The sequence below is a fragment of the Limulus polyphemus genome, unplaced genomic scaffold (assembly GCF_000517525.1).
Source record: "Limulus polyphemus unplaced genomic scaffold, Limulus_polyphemus-2.1.2 Scaffold5694, whole genome shotgun sequence".
Classification (NCBI taxonomy): domain Eukaryota; kingdom Metazoa; phylum Arthropoda; class Merostomata; order Xiphosura; family Limulidae; genus Limulus; species Limulus polyphemus.
The window spans coordinates 26,975-47,294 of record NW_013671304.1 but is presented as its reverse complement, the minus strand read 5'-3'; the positions used below and the strand labels follow the sequence as shown (position 1 = coordinate 47,294).

Here is a 20,320-nt window from a genome sequence, read left to right as displayed (position 1 = left end):
GCTGGATATAGGGTGGTCGGGTATATAAAAGAGGGGGACAACATGACAAGGTAATGTCTGTGTAGATAGTGAGTAATTGAACTGCAGTCAGAACTATTATTGACGTTCGTTGTTATAGCGTTTGTTTAGCGCGATTGTTGAAGTTGAGTGTATCGGTAAAGTTATATTCGGAAAGAATAAACCAGTTTTATTAAGTAAATACTTGTGTCGCTAAAGTTTCGTCGGAGACGTAACAATGGAAACAATAAAGTAAAGTAATGGCACTTATAATAGTATACAGAGTATGAAACATCAGCATTCAGTATATGACATGGTTTTTGAGTTGAAACAAAGAAACTCACTAAAAATGAAAAATAAAACCAAAGAAAAAGGTAGCAAAAAGATGTTTATAATAGTCTAGAAAATGAATCAAAGCTAGGTTTTTGCAAAGCAAAGTAAACATAAAACTGTAATAAAGGTAAACTTAGCTGAAGATGCAGAAATGTCTGAATGTGTGTTCACAAAGTAATAAACTTATGGTTTTGAATAAACTGTGCATACACATCTTAGTCCTAAATAAGTCGAGAAAGCCCATAGGAAATGTATTTAGTATAATGTTAATTTTTTCAGGAAGTTACACTTGGGTTAAGTGTTGTTTGTGTGAAATTCTTTCCAAATAAAAAACTAAAGTTGAAATCAAAGCCTGTTGAAGCCAGTTGTTATGTGATGACAACAACATTGTGCCATTGTGTAGCACACTTGTTGCATTAAAAGTTTGACTGAGTTGAATAAAAGCCACCTCGATAGTTTTGTTGTTTAGCCAACCAACGAATAATAGGAGTAGCTTTGGCCACGTTTGAAGCACCTCCATGCTGTAAAAGTGTTAGAACAGCATAACCAGCTATCTCCACACCAATAGAATAATACACTATTGTTATCATATTATGGTACTGTTACTTGCTAAGATTAGAGTATTATTGTGAACTCTTAATACTAATGAAATCATCATCTGCAAGGTCAGTATAACATGAACGTTGAATTTACAAAGTGATAAAAATGAGTTGATTATATATAAAATTTAAAATTTTGTCTTAATGAAATTTGAATAACATACAATCGTTAATTTAAAACAATTTTACCACATAAAAATTAGCAATGAAAACAGTATAAATATTTATCTTAAAATGGTACTATACAAAGTACTTTAACTAACCTGAGTTGAATGAAAGCCACCTCGATAGTTTTGTTGTTTAGCCAACCAACGAATGATAGGAGTAGCTTTGGCCATGTTTGAAGCACCTCCATGCTGTAAAAGTGTTAGAACAGCATAACCAGCTATCTCCACACCAATAGAATTTCCCCAGTAATAAGGACTACTAGATGGAGATTTCCAGAAAGTTTTACCACCTAAAAGAAAAATAAAAGAACAATGTTACTTATGATAGGTAGTTTACTCTCATTGGAATTTAATGAAACTTCAAACATAGGTTTAAAAAGCAAGTACATCCAAGTTAGTAAACTTGAACAGTACAAAACTAACCTTCAGTAATTGCTCTCTCTTCCAGTTTTGCTAGGTAGTCCTTTGCTGATGGATGGCCTGCAAGTGAAGTTGCATATGCAAACAGGGCAAGGGAATAGGTACTTGGATTAGATAATGCATTGAGACATCTCACACCTTGATTGATAACAGTTTCATTTTTGTAACCTGCTTCCAAAAGTGAAATTAATACATAAGCAGTGAGAGGTGCAGGAGTTTCATCATTGGAGCTTATTCCACCCTATAAATAATAGCAATTAAAAACAGAGAAACGGGATTTTAATTTGTTCTGAAAGTGATATGTATTTACTAATTCATATGAAACAATATGCAGCATAACAATTTAACTACCTTTAAAACAAAGTGGAGTAATTTCTTATTATAAACAATGTTATTAAACAGAATGATTGTAAAACTTTTATTAAATGGATAAATTGATACTTTTGAATTTTTTTTTAATAGTATTGAAACAGAAACACTAATTATAATGTAAGTACTCAATACATTTTACAGAACTACCTTTAATGCACTGTTGAAAAGCTTTCCAATTTTTCTGAAACAACCATTAGATTGCTGTCTATTCAAGATCCAATTTTTAGTTATGTCAAGTTTATTTTTATTAATCAGGATGAAATGATCAGCTTGGGCAAATGAGCGGTATACAAAGGTTGTCAGAAATAGGTTTCCCTGTTTGTCACGGTTTCCAAATGCACTGTAAGATCCATCTGGGTGGCGATAGTTCTGTTGTCGAGCATATCCTGCAATGATTTGATGATACTTTGCACAAAAGATTATATAAAGATAACATACTTTTATATGAGTACTTTTAAAATAAGTTTTCTTTGTTAAACATAAATATTTAAGACACAAACTCTGAATGAAAATGAAGATAGAATTATAACAAACAAAAGGTAAAAAAAAAACTGTCACACATAGGAAATTATGTGCAAGTATTTTAATACATAATTTTTTGTGACTTCCTTTTCCATCTAGTTTCTTTTCATTGCTTCCACTTCAATTAACTAACTTCATTAATAGTTTTGTTTTTGGATAAAACAGAAATGACACAAGAAATAACATATTTCAGATAGTGTAGCTGTAGAATATAAAGTTTAGACAATTTATGTTTACTGTATTAACCACAGCACAGATCAAAGAACCGTAACTGTATTTTGTACACTTTTTGAATTCAATGAGCTACGTAAAATAGAATTAAAAACTTGGTATTAACAAAATAAAAATTGAAATTCTATAACATTTAACCCTAAATAAAAAATATAGAAACTCACCTTTCCTCATGTTGTTCAGGGCCTTTTCTTTTATTGAATCAGTTATACTCCCAGTTGCTGTTAGGTAATCTAACACGAATATGTTAGGAACAAACTTGATCATGTTTTGTTCACCACAACCAGTTGGTAATCGTACCAGATGATCGAGATTTTTTATTGCTGGCCCCATGAGGTCTCCTGAAAACAATAAAACAAAATAATGCGACCTACTTTCCTACACTCATACACTAGTTCACAAATCCCTACTCTTTCATGTTTGGTCTAACCAAGTTATAATAATTTAGTGATGAAAAGAACGAAGTTTATCAGGTGCCACCCACCCCCCTGAAAAATCTAGGCATATTGATCACATAGTATTTTCCAGCCTTTATATATAATATACTCATTTTGTATCATTTAATATAAAAAAAATTAACTTCAATAAAAAAAATCAAATTTGATTTTATTTGTTTTAATAGCCATTTTATTAAAAATTCAGATCAATTTCAGCTTTTTAATTTATTGCCCCCCAAAATTTTCTGCATCTCACCACCCCCCAAGTGGAAAACCTGGAAAAAATTGGAAAAAATTTAAATGATTCTTCTTAATAACTAAAGTTTTTTCAAACCTTACATTGCCAAAAAGCATTCAATTCTGCATTGAATTTAAGCTGAACTTCATATTTATTATTGATGTAAATCTATTTACTTTTTGTTTCTCATATACTTAAAACATTTTTTTCAATCTTGCTGCAAAGTATTAACTATGATTTTAATTACTTTAGTGTACTTCAGTGAAATAGTGTTTAATGTGTACTTTAAAATACAGCCTCACAATTGAAAAATAATGTAGAAAGCACTTTTACCATCAATGTGAAGAAAAAACAAAACAAAAACAACTAATATAAGTCATGTAAATAAGTCTGTTTTTTATTTTTATATGAAGTAAAAGATTAGAAAACTTTTGGCAGATTGCTAAAATGTTTTCCACTCAAAAAAAAATCTTAAGTAGGCAATATATTTCTCTTAGAGTAGTTTTAACCCTTAAATGTGGATGAAGGTGAATGCATGTTGTAAGGTTTAATGATTGCAAATTAAACTAATATCTAAAGTATGAATTATTATCTACCTAGAAATTTAAATGTATTAAGACTTTACTTCATAACATCACAGCAAATATGTTTTTACAGAGTAGGTTTAGAATTCAGAAAACAGTGATAATAGCTGCTGTTTTACAAAAAAGGAAATTTCGATACAAATTTCTACACAAATGTACCTTGTGTATATATACACAGTTTTTATTTGTTACCTGTTATAGATACATATCCTCTAGCAGAGCCCTCTACTAAATCTTCAGGTAAGAGAAGGTCTGAAGTAGCAGTAAACTTTCCATTTTGGTCTAATAAAAAGATAAAGTAAGCTCTGTAATACATAAAAACAAAACACAATTACAAGATACTATAATACAAATCTTTTGGTTTGAAAAACAGAAGATTTACAAAATACCCAAACAACAAAAAGAGCTTGCAGAAAATTCTAAGTGTGCAGCTAATCTCAGTGGAGAACTTGAATATGGTTTTTGTTCAGCATTACGAATGTAGACTCTTAGTAGTTTAAGAATAATAACAAAAAGTAAACATTTCTCAAGAATATGTATTTTGAAACTAAATATAATAAACACACACATTTTTGTTTTTTACAATATATCAAATTAGGTAATTGCACCAATCTTAAGTAGTTTTGATTTTGAATAAAACAAGAACTACTTTTTTTCATAAACTCCCTAAAAGTTGTTGAATTGTAGTAACTTTCGTAAAAAATGTTGTGAAACTTCAAAATAGCACCACACTTATTTTGGATAGTATTCTTATGAAGCCAGTACAAATTTTTAACTAATTTATTTACTTTAATTCATAATGTGCCCCCCAGTGGTACAGCAGTATGTCTGTGGACTTACAATGCTAGAAATGGGGTGTCGATACCTGTGGTGGGCAGAGCACAAGATAGCCCATTGTGTAGCTTTGTGCTTAATTCCAAACAAACAAACAAACAATTCATAATGCAACTCAATAGGAACTATATACCTAAGATTACTAAAAAGTTGAGACATAAGTACTGCATAAAGAAAACAAACTTTGACTGGTTAAACATAATAAACCCATAGTAAAAGATGGAAGTCAAAGAAACTCTTAACAAACTTTGAATAAAAAACATTAGTTCAGTTTTATGTTTCTTAAATTTTCTTATACAAAAGCAATTAAGGTCGTTTAGAACACTATCGTAAATAATAATAATTTTTTTCATAAATTCATACAATGTTAAAGGGACAAAAAGGAGCTTATTAGCTCATCAAGGATGTCCCTTCCAGCTCCAAACTATAATCATCTCCAATCTTTTCTTGAACTCAATTTAATGTTCTGCCTCCACTGACCTTGAAGGCAGGACATTCCAAAAGCCAAGCATCCCACTTGAAAATTAATACTATCTAAACTGCAGACGACTCCTACAGTGCCAAAATATGAATTTATGACCACTTATCCTATAGTTTTCACTGCTAAACACAAAAATGTTTGTTGGATCTATATTATCAATACCCATAATAATCTTAAACACCTCAATCAAATCCCCTCTGACCCTTTTCTTCCCCAGAGATAACAAGTTTAGAAATTTTAGCCTCTCCTCATAGGAAAATCCCACCATCCCAGGTATCATTCTAGTGGTTCTTCTCTGAACCTTCTCCAACAATTCAATGTCCTTCTTAAGGAAGGAAGCCTAAAACTGTGCACAGTACTCTAAATGAGGCCTTACAAGTGGTCTATATGGTAAAACAATAATATCCCTTGTCTTGTATTCAATGTTTCTATAGATGCTACCTAAAATTCTATTATCCCTATTGCTAGCTACAATGCACTGTTTAGATGATTTAAGTGATTTTTCGATCACAACACCAATATTGTTTTCTTCAACCACAGTATTTAATGTATTCCCATTTAAATCATAACAATAATTGGAATTGTGAAAACCTACATGCATCACATTACATTTTGGATAGTTAAACATCATCTGCCACATATTGGTCCAATGCATCAAATGATCTATATCTCCCAGTAAGTCTGCAGCATCTTTGATACAGCTAGCCACCTCAAAAATCTTAATTTTATCTGTAAACTTCAAAATTTTGTAAGTTATTCCAGAGTCAATATCATTAATATAAATCACAAACAGCAGAGGACCCAGCACAAAGCCATGAGACACACCACTTACAACTGTGATCTAGTCAGATTTAACTCCATTTATTACTACTTTCTGCTTTCTACTCTCCAGCCAATCTTCTATCTAATTTAATAACATTCACCCCCACCCATAGATTTAATTCTTGTAACAAGTCTTTTGTGAGGCACCTTATCAAATACTTTCTGAAAATCAAGATAAACCAAATCCACAGTATTTCTTTCATTAACTCTTAAAGTAACCTCCTCAAAGAATGCCAAAAGATTTGTTAAACAAGTCTTTACCTTAATGAAATCATGCTGGCTCTTTGACACTATACCAAACTGCTTTAAGTGCCTGTGCAATGCATCTTTAAACACACTCTCCAAAACCTTTCCAACTACTGATATAAGACTAACTGGCCTATAATTGCCTGGACAATGTTCATCACCTCCTTTAAATATTGGACTAACATAAGTCAACTTCCAATCTTCTAATGCTCTTCCTCTACTCAATGACCTATAAAACATATTAGCTAGCAGTTCACAAATAAAATATTTAAGTTCCTTTAAAACTCTAGGATAAAAGTTGTTTGGTACAGGTTCTCGACTTTACATTTTTCTTATATGTGGATTATAAGTGAAATTGTAATTATCATTAACTTTTAATTGAAGTAAGCTACCTACATAGATTAAATTAAAGAAATTTCAATAGTTAATATAGCTAATTTAATATATTATTCAAATTAGGATTACAGGAAGTCATAAAACAAAAAATCGAACAGTTAGAACATATTAATTATGTTACTGTTAAAATCATTTTATCAGCTTTAATTAATTTTGTATATAACTTACATGGAACCTAAGTTACTTCTAGTAATGTTAGTTATCCCTTGACGAAAGTATAAGTTTAACAACTACCTTTAGGACAAGCAAAGGTACTCCAAGTGTCTTCTTTTGGAAATCCTTCAGGCTAGATAAAAATAAGGTTCTGATAAAACATTCAGTCTTTAAAGAAACATATATACAACAAGAAAAGTAAGACAGACTATTAAATCAAGTTACTGAGCTTCAAACAACATGCAATGGTAAAGTTTATCATTTGTCAATAATTCTATAGCAATACAGATGGACAATTCTAAAATGGTTACATAAATATGTTTACCAGAAAAATGGCTAACAAACTTAAAAAAAAGATATTATTGAAACCCAATGTTTTGGCTTATGCCTTTTTCAAAGTTTACAGCATCACATACAAATACAAACTGATAAATGAAAATATCACATACAACAACTTAAACCTGACTAAGTTGATTCAAACATGTAATGTAACTGAGCCAAGATGGAATAGGTTGCATCTGCCTAAAACCACTAGTACACACACATACACTTTCTTTCAAAACATACACTAAAGCATACTTCAAATTTTACTTGTTTGAAGATGCATTTAAAGAAAAAGTGAAAATAAAAGTAATGTTATAAACCTACTAAAACTTCAAATATTTGCAATGTTGGGACAGTGTAAGCAAAACAATATTAATTTTTTACTTCCTGGTGAATATTTTTACAGATTCATATGTTTTATCAGCAGTGTTACTTGTAGTTCTACTTTATTTTTGGAAAACATCATAAAATAGGAATCCAAAATAGTTGGCAATAAATAATAAATTTAACATCAGAAGTTTATACAGTAACCAAAAGTTATTCATAAACAAATTTAAAGCCTATATATGTTAAACAAGATTTAGTCTTTCCTATAAAAGTAGCAGAGGTTTAGATAAGAATTATAAATTAGGAAGAATTGAGATCTCTTTAAACAACTTTTTAAACTTGTTAAAACAAAAACATTACCTCCACCAACAACTGTCTTGTTGCTGCATCACGTGCTGTGACTGTAGAATAATCTTGATTACCACAAATTGCCTCATTAGGCAGTGAAGTACCATACACAGTCAGATTTACTTGGCCAAGAGATCTTGGTTTAATCATCCAACGAGTTGTGTCACTTTTTCCTCCACATACACAACTGGTATAAGAATTGGTATCATTTTGCATTTCAAACGTATCGCTTTGCTCCAATGACAACTTGATCTATGAAAGAAATATATTTGATTGAAATTCTCCAGAAATTGTATCTTAAGTGCATATAGTTTACAAATAAACTCACCTATCAGTAATTCAGTCACTACTGTTGATTTACAAATCTAACCATGAATATTTCTGAATCACTTATGTATCATCAACTTCTTTAATGCTCACAAACAAATATTCACAGGATTTTAATGGTGTAGTTAAATTGTTTTTTAAGAACAGTTTTTTCTAACAGTAATAGTTCTATTGGTGTAGTATTACAGCCCAAGTCTATAACCAGGGTGAGTTCAGGAGGTGCCAATGGACCCTCCCCACTCCCCTATTAACATTTATTTTTCCTTTCTTTGATGATGGCCTTTCATTATATAATTGCTTTTGTAACACTGTGCATACATGCAGAAATAATTAGAGGAAATTTGCTAGAAATGTTTATTTTCAGTAGTAATAAAGGAACCATTACATATTTCAGAAAGTTTTATTCGTCCCTGGGAACAAAAGTTAAACGTGAAATTAGATCCACTTTGGAACTAAAAGACCCCCCCACACACACACACTTCCAAACTTAGCTATGTGCTCGTAACAGCCTACCTAAAATGAAATAAAATAACAAACATTATGAAATTTCACAAGTAAGAAAACAAATTTTTATTTAAAAATTAAAGTTATGTTGTAATTTGATACTGCAAATTGTTTGTTATAGCTTACACTGTGGGTTACCTGCACTACATACATATTTTTACTTTAAACTGAAATTAGTAAGACACTGCAGTAAGTATCTATCAGAAATACATTTTCAATGTAGGAAAATTATAATTTTTCCTATGATATCTAACCTAGTCTCACATAATAGCTAGAATCCCACACAGAACTGTTAAAAAAATTACCTAGATGAACACCCTTTGGTAAGCAACCATAGAAATCGATTGAAGTGTGAAACCTCAATATAGAGGGGCAAACATGTGGGTAACCACACCATATCTGGAGATGACTCACTGACCATTGTCTGGTGCATCCAATTATGCATTGGATGTGTGTCCTTTGTGCATAATTGGATGCATCAGACAATGGTCAGTGAGTCATCTCCAGTCCAAAGTCAGGTGGCATCAGGTATTTATCCCCTGATCCATGGTAGGAGGAGGATCCCTACCATTTTTAACTCAAGACTAGGAAGCAGAAGGGTTAGAATACCTGGAAAGGCCCCGCTCACCATAGAGTGAGATCCAATGAGGAAAATGTTCCACTTTAATGGAAATAAAGAAACAGAAAAATATTTACCCACTCACAGTTGAACTGAGATATGTAAAAGGGCAATAGGCAGTATTTGGTATCCAGAGGAGGAAGAGATGGCTACATGATGCAGAAAATAAATGATGAAGGTGTGTGGTGTCATTCACATGTCAGCCTGGGTGCTCTCCTCCAATGGGTGACAGAAGTGAACAGCAGGGAAAAGGTGAGATGACAGATCTGGTGAAAGGATAGCTGGAAAATACGATGGGAATCGGCAGACAAGGAAGGATAAACCAACCAAATAAGTTGGTAAAATCAACCTGTAATGGTAACAGGTGAAATGTATTGGGTAGAGCAATGATTAGCAGGAAACAACAAAAATTGTTGTTCCATAAAATAGTTTAAAAAATCAAGGAAACACAAGCAAAGATTAGACACACCTGCACTCTAATATGCCAAACTGAGAAGTAAAAATTGGGCTCCACAGTATAGAGGAAGTCAGCTGTGCCAGGAGGGTGTGTCATACTCCTATTGATGGAGGGCTGTCACATGCTTATTTTCATGCTACAATGCAGCTGTACCATGTGTAAACAGGTAAAGGTAGGTGAGATAATATAGAAGGCAGCACTGAACAAGAAAAGCTATTATGTGAGGAGACATAAAGTATCCTATCAGATTTAAATCTAGTATTGTTATATGCAAAAGAAATTATAATTGAAATAACCTGAATTTTTTTCTTTCTTATTATTTAAATAAGTACAACATCTCAGTTCTTACTGGTAAGCAGTCACTAAGGTAATTGAAGACTGTCACAATGATAGGAACTTTCTCTCCTCGAATCACAGAGTATGGAAGGGTAAAGCTGACAAAGAATGGCTGGAATCCTTTAACAGTTGCTGCCTCTGAAACTCCTAAGCCTGTCTCTTCACTGATACAGATAGCACTGCCAACCCATTCTGTGATTGTATGTGGAATATGATGCTTCAAACTTAGTTTTCCAGTGGCTCTAATAAATTGGAAGGATTAAAAATAAATTCAACAAAACAGTTAGTTTGAATATTTATTCTGACTGTTAAAAACAGTTTCTGGGCTGTAATCAATGTATCTTGATATTTAAATGTGATAATTATAATGTGTATTATATAATTCTATAGGTCAAATACAAATACATTACAGAAATATAGCCCATTAAATCTGCTAATATCAATAACATAAAGTTAGTACTGCATCTTTCATCCTGAATGGCATCTTATGTAGTACTTGGGATAATTAAACAAACTTTTCATAGACTTTCGAATTTCAGTTATAGTCATCATTAATTTTAAATTGGTGACCTAAAAGAGAACCAATTAGCAGCTTCCACTATCTGCATAACTTTATTAATCAAATATTCTGTCAGTCATAATGCCCTAACAGGTTTATATATATATATATATACAGTTTCTCCCTTTTATCGAGTTTTATACTACAGCATCCTACAGTTAGAAAGCATAAAATTACAATAAATTGATTTAGAAATACACAATTTCTTTCACACTGCCTTCATAATTCTTCCAGAGATGTGACAAAAATTATAAATTCAAATGAAATATTAAATATGAAGAAATTAAGCAACATGCGAGTAAACCATAGTTAAATATATTCACCCAATATTCTGTACTTCCCAGAGCCATGTTTCTGGAAAATAAGTCCTTATTTCTACACCTGGCTTTTTAGTTTTTTTTCTTATGCCACCAACTGAACCACTTTTATATCCTGATGCTCCTGCTTTAACTTTTGAAGCACCATAAGCCATAGGAATATGTACTTCTGTAATTAGATCAATGTATTTTCAAGTTAAAAATTAAATATCTAAAAAGAAATCAGATTAATTTGCTGATACATATCAATCAATGCTTTGTAGAACAAATGCATGAGAAAGCTCAATTCTTTCTCAATTATTGCTATTTCCATGTGGTAAAAGTAATTAACTAAAATGGCATGAGTTAAAATCACTTGCCGGAAAATCTAAACATTATAATTTTTATCACTTTTAGTTTTTATCATTATTATTGGTAATGACAAGTACTTTCAATGTATTTAAAAATAAATATCATACTTACAGGATTAAAACTGAAAAAGTATAAAGATATAGTTTACAATATGTCATACCATCAAATTGGGGACATGGTCTTCCACCATCTTCAAAACCTGATGGTTTACAAGGGCGGGTTTCCAGTTCCATATCACTGATCACTACAAGGCCAGCTTCCTAAAGAAACATAATCTTTATATAGTATTTTCAAAAACTATATTTATAACACTGTTAGAGTTTTTGATATTATACTAAAAATTCATATGCAAAAATCCTGTTGCAACCATTAATGATTAAATAAGTTATTGTAATGGACCTTTTTTATGGATCAGCACTGGTATATTAAAAAAACAACATCTTTGTTTTAACATATTTTTAGTTTCTTCTTCATTGTTTATATAAATTTCCTATTTAACCCCTAAAGAAGAGATGCTTATCTTCTAAAAGGTTCTCAAAATATTAGTTCAATGGCTCTATACAGTTATGTTAATTATGCATTTCTTAATAAAAGAAAGGAACTAAAAATATTTAAGTGAAATCAATAAAGCAGCAAGATGGTTCAAGTTGTGTGGCAAATATTTATTAATAGTTTAATCACCAATTCCTATAGAAAAAAATAATTATCTTCTTTCTTTTTCCCCTCTTTTCCTCTATATTTAGGTTTAATGAGAAATGTTTTTTCGTTCTGTTCCAAGATATTTAAAACAACTTACATTGCAGTTTAAATGCAACATGAAACTTTAAAAAATATTAACAATAAACTTACATCAAAAGCAGCGATGGAATCTAAATAATTAGTTGAAGTAAAACCTGATGAAAAGGATCCCCCATGTTCACCTTCAGCTAGAGAAATAAAACAGTAAAACAATGAGAAATATTAATAATATAAAAACACTACCTATCAAAAAATTTAAAAAGCAATTTCTTTGCTCAAACAAATAACTAACCCAAAGACTGTATCTCTTATGATGATACACATATACAAGGCTTGTCAGCAAAATAAAAATATCCCATCCCAATTTCAAAAATAATGATAATGAACAATTCTTCACAAATTACTATCCACCACCCCCACACATAAAAGAACAAAAATATCACATTAATTAAAATTTTGTGAGAACAAACATTTTTTGAACCAAAACTAAATATGAATAATTAGGAGGTATGTTATTTTTGTAAAGGATATTTAATTTTAATAGTAGTAGTATTGCTATAAAAAATTGAGTTCATAACTTATTCTTATTACAGAGTAAATTGCATTGTTATAAATTATTTATAAATAAATATTTCAAAATATTCTCAAAATGCTTGTAGAACAAAATAAAAAGTATATTACATTGTTTGAATTTGTAATCCTCACAATACTTGTAGTCTGGTGTAACCTGTCTTGGCCAATAATAATCATGGCCTCCGAGTTTGTTGAAAACCTAAAGAGAGAGAGAAAAAAACATTATATTTCTTAGATGCAATTGAAAATTGTGTCAAATTGCAATGTATTCCAAGTTAATATTAAAATGTATGCCAATTCAAACAACTGTAGAACTTAATATATATCCCAATGCACAAGAAATATCTCACAAAGCAGGTTGTTCATATCAACAGATTCTAACAGGTAACTTTTCATTTTACAATTTCTCAAGTTTTTAATAAGTTTACCTTCACTTTATTGATGTAACTAATAAAAATATAAAAATTTAAGTTAATTATCATAATTAACTATATGTGTGTTAGTAGGGGTCAAAGTGTGCATCTCTGACCTTCTATATAGCGCCATCCAACTTGGTATTATGAAAGTGATGTCATGGTTAAACTTTTCATGTTACCTTACACATCTGATTTGCAACAGTTTGTGGTAGAGGAGTAAATACCAGATAAAATATACTGGGGTACTGAAAGAAACTTCAAGTATCCAGTAAGAAGGTAGTAGAGTATGCAAAGAGAATATGCAACTGTTACAAAGAACAAAAATATCTTCAATCTTCACATGAACATCACTTTGCACTCTGACTTGCCAGAGTCAGACTGGCTTCATCTTTTAACACAAAAACATTATTAATATGTCCATTTTGGATACAGATGTCTTGTGCTGTTTACTAAAAGCTTTCCACATCTTGGGAAAGTACACCTTGTAAGTTTGGAAATATAGTCAACATTACTTCTCCAGCATGGAGTTAATCCATTGGACCAACCTCTTGCATCATTAGTTAAACATAACTTTCAAACCTTGAAATAGTGAGACATAACATTTAAGGAGTATGAGAAACATGACAGATTTCCACTTGTGTTTACAATTTGATACAAAGTTATTTTATAATGATAATAAAAAAATAACAAGAATATTTGTTTGAAAACTTGGAATAAACATGTTTCCAAATATGTGAGAAAACATGAAAGTGTTATTTAATTTGAAAACGAGATAATTGTTTATAAGTAACTTGAAAAGCAAATAAAATACTAATCATACTTATAATACATTGCTTGGTACATGTTAATTTGAATACATTGTTATGTCCCCTCAACACAATGTATAATCCATATGATGTAATTATTCATTAATTCAATACATACTAAAACCGATTCAAGAACTTGGTACTTGCTAGATTACAGACAAAAAGAAAACAAACCTCCTCTTCAGTTATACGATTATCTGAACTTAATATGTGGACGCTTTTGTCAACAGCTCCAATTCCACAGATAGAATGAGGACTTGCTGTTAGCTTTAGTGTAGACGAAGCACCAGGAAGTACTTTCTCTTCTTGAAATTTAAGACCAACCTGTTTTAAAGTACAACATCTTAAAACCTACAAACTAACAGAAGAAAAATTGGCGTATATAAAAAAGTAGTTACATAAATTATCAAACTTCAGAAAATTTTAAGAAGAAAAATATGATGTAAATATGCATTTAAATAACTATTTCATCATACAGTATATAATCGTATTAACAGTATTATACATTATAGCAAATATAAAAAGACTTAAAGTATTTCAATACATTTCAGTGGAGTTTTTTTTTTCATGTGAATAACAGTTTGCAATTGGGAATTCTTTGCATGAGAAATAGCATTTTTTAAAGTTGTTCTTTCTAAAGTTTATGTTGGATATACCTGACTGTTTCATTTCATGTTTAAGTTTAATGTAAACATTATCAGTTAGATTGTTTACATAGCATGAGTTTTAAAGTAAGTTATTTTGGAAAAGCGATAGATATCTCAAGTTTGCTTATGTAACTGTTTATGAATGATTTGTTGTGTAGTATTTGTAGTGATTTGTTGTATTATTGCATCATGTTTCTAGAACCTTCTGAATGTTTCTCATTGCTTTAAGAGTTTGTAGAACTAGAATGTTATGCCTCAGTTATGCAATATATATATAGGCAACCAAGTTAAAGTATGTACGCAAGTTAATAAAAGGGAAAGTAAAAGTGAAAAAATAGTGAAGTCAGACTGCATGATTGTGAATTTAATCATGTAGCGCATATAGTGGCAATTTTTAAAGTGAAAGTATCACAGCTTGTATTATGATAACATAGATAGAGAAGAAGAATTTGTCTTGCCAAAGGGTGCTTTAAAAAAATTTAACCTACCTGTTTGAACTTGGACTAAAAAAAACAGTTATGTAAAGCTCTTGATACAACTGTGACAACCAATTAATAGTGTAACGAAATTTTATAAATACATCTGACTTGTTTGGAATATGTTATTTTAAAACAAGTGGATTGTGTACTGTATGTTTATTGTTAAGATTTATTACCAGCAAGTCATGTACACCTACTGGTAATAATCTTAGCCTCTATAAAACCTGACAAGTTAACAGAAGCTACTGTCAGCCTTGACACTTAAAGTAATAACACAATGACACTAGGAATTACAGACAAATATTTAAAGTATAATGATTTCAAACCATCAACAATATATTAAAACAAACCTTATAGTATTATATATAAACTTTTTATTACTTTGGTATATAACCCTAATTTATACTTTTAACCCTCTCACTGCAGCTGGGAAGTATATTTCCCAGTGATTTAGACATGCTGTAATATTATTGGTAATACTACATAAAGTGCTACTTTTAAATGCTAGAAAAAATATTACAAATTCATTTTAAAGTTACACAACCAATTCACAGCTACAATACATATTTTGTATGGACATTACTCACATGTTTTATTCGATAATTTAGAGAAAGGTTCAGTATTGAATTTCAAAAGTTTCATAAAAGGAACAAATGTCTGACAAATATATGCTATATTTTGCAAACTGAGTGGTACAAAAATAGGAACAAACATGATCAAACAAAGAATCAGCTTCAAGTTTATAGGTAAATAGGTAGCTTACAATATGTGATCCTGAATAAGAGTGAAATTAATGCTTAAAGGAAATTTCAAAAGCAAATAATAAATCAAGTACACTTTTAATACACATTTTCTGGTAGATATAGGTTTTGAAATACCTTATTATCACTGTTGGATATACAAGACTGTTTAGTGTAAGCTTTATTATTTAGTTTATTTTGTGATTTGATATTTAATGATTGTTTAGTTTTAATGAGAAGAGTGTTGAAGGTTGATTGTTTTATAAGTGTTAGTTGTGACAAATTTCATTATGTAACTCTGTACAAGTCATACATTGTGTATGCAGTTATATTGTTGTACTAGGTTTTGGTAATGTTGTTGATGAAAGGTTACTTGAATCTTGGGTGTTTTTCTTTTTATCTTAAATGACTATTGTTCCATTATATTGTTGCATAGTTTATAGAAAGTTTGAGTGCAAGTTAAGGAGAGAAATGTCAAGTGAGAGATAATTAGATAAATCTAGACTGAGTGATTGGCAGTTTAGCCTTGATGGGGGTAATTTATAAAGAAGCTAGAAGTTTAGTCAGAAAACATTAAGTTAGTGAAAGCAAAGTAAAGTCAAGTGAAGTTCAATCAAAAAAATGTTAGTTAGTTAAAGAAAACGTGAATTAGCCAGTGTGCAAGTGATTAGCCTTAACAGGTGATTCTATAGTGAGTCTCACAGTTGTATTGTAATAACAGGGTTGGGAAAAATAATTTGTCTTGTCATTTGGGCTCTAAAGTAATTGAACCAGCTTATGTGGACTTTGTCAAAAAAAAGAAGACAATTATTTAAAGTTTGAAATACAACTGTGGTAACCCACTGAGTAACATAAGTGAATCTATTGTAGATTGTATGGTAAGAAACAGAGTAGAGAAATATAGTTTGTCTTGTCAATTGGATACTAAAGTAATTGAATCAGCTTGTGTGGAGTTTTGACAAGAAAAAGAGAAATATTTAGAGTTTTAGAAACAACTGTGATATCCTATAGTGTAAGGAATTTTTATACATATGTTTGACTTGTTTTGAATATATTATTTTGAAACAAGTAAATTGTGTACTGTCTGTTTATTGTTCAAATTTATCACCAACAAGTCACCCACACCTACTGTTGGAGAATCAAGGCCCATTCATATATATATTTAAAAACCTCAACAATCACTCACTAACTTTAAAAAATTAGTTCAATTTTTAATGTTACAAAAATAAATGAACACATCATATTATTTTTACTGATGCAATGCCCCCACTTTGAAGATGCTAAGCAGGCTTAATGCTATAAACTTTACTCCATTTACATGTTGAGACAAATGTTATACATTTCTACTTGGTTTAAAGTGAAAAGTAGATACTGATTAACATTAAAAGCTACTCTGTAAAAGATTATATTAGTGATTAATTATTTTTTTCCTCAAAGACATCCTGTTATTCATGTGCTTCTGATGTTTTATTAATATTAATGTGTTCAGGGTTAACTGATGAGACTTACTTGCCCATTGATGTTACTGCTCTCTCCCTGAATCCACCAAATGAACCTGAATGGGAAAACAATGTTATTGTACCTCCTCACATTGGTGAAACCTCATTGACATTCATTCCAAGTTTTGAGATGAATCCTTCTGCTAAAATTCTTGTATTCTATGTCCGAGAAGATGGAGAAACTGTAGCTGATTCAACTAAAATCACTGTAAAGAAATGTCTGCGTAACAAAGTAGGTTACTGATTTTATGGTTCAATATCTTACTTATCTTCTGATAAAAGAAACTCATGTTCAAAAGAACCTGTATCAACAATGAAATTCCTTGCCATGATCTGAAAAAAAAATCAACCAATCAGTTTTAAAGATTTTATATTTCACGTTTTTTCTCTGAAAAATCAGAAAGTTTATGAGTAAACCAATTTGATAAGCTTGTTTATGTGATACAACTTATATCCTAGCTTAAAAACTTATTAGCATAACATTACATATGCTGCTTTTAAATAACAAATTAATAAAAATGTGCCTAATGATGCATTAAAAATGTAATACAAAATCAACATCAAAATAAGTTGACAGTAAATTATGTGTCAATTCTACTATTATTGAATTTAGAAATTGAAAAAATTTCAATCTAGTAAAAAAATTCATATTATGAGGACATTACAACAACCTCATAGTAGAATTTTTGCTTCTTCTCTTCTCCTGTTGTGTATTTAAATTTAACAGTAAGAGGTTTTCCACATTCAATTTCCTCTGTAATAGGTTCCAGTTGAAGATGGCTTCCAGAAGGAGAATACCACGATGCCACGGTGAAGGAATATTGAGGCTGGTTTAGTTTGTTATCACTGTCTTTTCCCTTCTTTTTTTCGTATCTTAATGCTTTAACCTTGGATGAGAACAACAAAAACAAAAGTTATATTTTAGTTTTAGTATTAACAAACTTAATTTCACACACATAAATATAATTTATCCATTGATGGGGACAATATAGAATTTCCCCTGTTTGTCAGATTTCTAACACTTCTATTTTATTTATATAAAAAAAATTGCTTTTTTAGTTCGTTACACTGTTATTGACAATATCTTTAATAACATAGGAGTCAGTACAAAACATTTAAACAAAAAATACTATCAATGTTGTAATTAATCACAATAATTACTGACAGGGTTTCTTAAGTATTTTACATGGAATTAAACTTGTTTTAGAGCTATCTGCTGTGTGCCCTGCAGAGAATCAAACACCACATTTTGTATCGTAAGTCCATAAACTTACTACTATTTGACCTGTGAACGTTTAACATGGAAACAAAAAACGATAGCTACATCCAACTGTTTTGGTCAACTCTTTATACTGTGCTTTAACTGTAACAAGCAAGAACGTAAAAATTATTTAATATGATGCATTATGTAGTCTACATCAGTAGCGAATGATATACATTAAAACAAATTGGTAATTTGAAGACTGACTGACGAAAATGAATAAATATTGCTGCTTTAGCCATTAAGCACTGAGTCTGATAAAATGTATCACTTTCACACTGTTATTTATGTTTAGAAAACGTAATTATCAAATTAGATGTTAAAAATATTCCTTACAAATAATATTTTCTAGTCATTAATATTTCTGCAAACAGATACATTTAATAAAATGGAATTAAAAACAGATCTCTGTAACTGATGACATCTCATTCTGACAGGAGGGAAAAACCCACTACATTTCATTATATTCATATACAAGTAAAAATCAGGACATTTAATTACCTTGAACCTTAATGATGTGATGTCAGGAGTTTGAGGAGGAACAGTAAATTTAATTATTCCTGCTTCATCACTAGTGAATTCTTTACATGCTCTTATTTTTTCTTCCAGCCAACGTTTCCTGTTCCACCTTTCTCTATCAGCAAACCTGCAGAGTTCAATTTGTTCACCTGGTGCTGGAGTTCCATCAGGTTTTTCAACTTTTAGCTAAATAAAGGGTTATGTAAGGCAGTTTTGAAACATTATAGTTTACAAACAACAATTTATTTGAAAACAAATGGATTATCATCAAGTTTTAAAACAAACAAAATAGGAAACAAAGATTATTTTTCAAAAACATTAACTTCCACACAAGTTAATGCTTTAATTCACACATTAAAATTACTAACTGCATATAACTTGTTTCCACTCCACAAAACCTTTAATTATCATTATTATTTTTTTATATATATCTATCACCTTGTCATAAAGTTAGATTGGATTATACCATATGCTTTACAAAATATGGTACAAGAATATGCAAGTAGAGAATTTGAAAGAACATTTTAACTGTTCAGATGGAATTACAAGTAACTATTAAATAGTTGAGAAAATGGAGTTAGTGACACCTAAAATAGAAATTATTTATTAATAAAAGGTTGAAGCACATTTAAGTTTTCAACTGTTTGCATTTGTTGAGACATTATGATGTAAATACTGCCTGATTTTTTTGTCATATTCTTTTCATTTGTAACAAGTTCAGTTGGTATATTACAACAATACTTCAAAATGTATTTAGAAATAAACACATAATTAGATGATAAATACCTTTCCATAAAAAGGAAGACCAGGTTTCAAGTAGCCTTTTCCACTTGTTGGTTCAAGATACATAATACTGAATGGATTGGATGTTCGATAGATTGAATCAGTAGCATTCATTTTAATTCCTGATATGAAATATTTATAAGTATAATATCAGTATAAATACTTATTTACCTAATACTCACATGTATTTGTATAAATATAACTAAAAAATTTTTTTCTCTGTTAATTCCAAATAAACTTACACTTTTTATAAAATAGCTTTAACTTGAAAGCAATACCAAAATGGTTTTAAATTAACTTACATAATTGCAGAGCTCAATTGGTCAGCTGGGTTAGAAAAGGAGAGGTAATTAAGCATTGGCCAAACAAATATTTTATGGAAAACATGTACAAGTATTCCCCCTTTATAAAATATAAGCACTTAACAATATTATATATATATGCAATATTAAACAATCAAGGTATTCTAATCCACACACGCAGCTTGAGGTTTCACTAAGTGCTTAAAAGATTCAGGGCTTGGGCCAATAGAAGTGAGAATTTTTAATGTTTCAGTAC

General features: G+C 30.3%; 2 protein-coding genes across 2 annotated transcripts in view; both read right to left on the bottom strand.

The window, feature by feature from the left end:
- The window catches only part of LOC111083004 (pregnancy zone protein-like), a 22,784-nt gene extending 8,669 nt beyond the window's left edge, over positions 1-14,115 (bottom strand). The window contains exons 1-14 of the mRNA XM_022401419.1: positions 14,009-14,115; positions 12,721-12,811; positions 12,151-12,227; positions 11,462-11,561; positions 10,957-11,119; positions 10,088-10,316; positions 7,844-8,083; positions 6,914-6,965; positions 4,093-4,182; positions 2,806-2,982; positions 2,036-2,274; positions 1,520-1,757; positions 1,327-1,386; positions 759-892 (exon numbers count right to left, since the gene is read on the bottom strand). Of these exons, the coding sequence (XP_022257127.1) occupies positions 759-892; positions 1,327-1,386; positions 1,520-1,757; positions 2,036-2,274; positions 2,806-2,982; positions 4,093-4,182; positions 6,914-6,965; positions 7,844-8,083; positions 10,088-10,316; positions 10,957-11,119; positions 11,462-11,534 (1,695 nt within the window). The 5' untranslated portion in view covers positions 11,535-11,561; positions 12,151-12,227; positions 12,721-12,811; positions 14,009-14,115. The remainder of the gene's footprint in view (positions 1-758; positions 893-1,326; positions 1,387-1,519; positions 1,758-2,035; positions 2,275-2,805; positions 2,983-4,092; positions 4,183-6,913; positions 6,966-7,843; positions 8,084-10,087; positions 10,317-10,956; positions 11,120-11,461; positions 11,562-12,150; positions 12,228-12,720; positions 12,812-14,008) is intronic.
- LOC106472877 (alpha-2-macroglobulin-like) lies at positions 12,171-19,883 on the bottom strand. The gene is made up of 7 exons (XM_022401420.1): positions 19,766-19,883; positions 18,962-19,165; positions 17,871-18,086; positions 17,465-17,532; positions 17,210-17,255; positions 14,009-14,158; positions 12,171-12,227 (listed from the first exon to the last, which is right to left on the bottom strand). Exons 1-7 carry the CDS (start codon positions 19,874-19,876, stop codon positions 12,171-12,173), a joined length of 852 nt encoding a protein of 283 aa, XP_022257128.1. The 5' UTR covers positions 19,877-19,883.
- Positions 19,884-20,320: the final 437 nt, after the last annotated feature.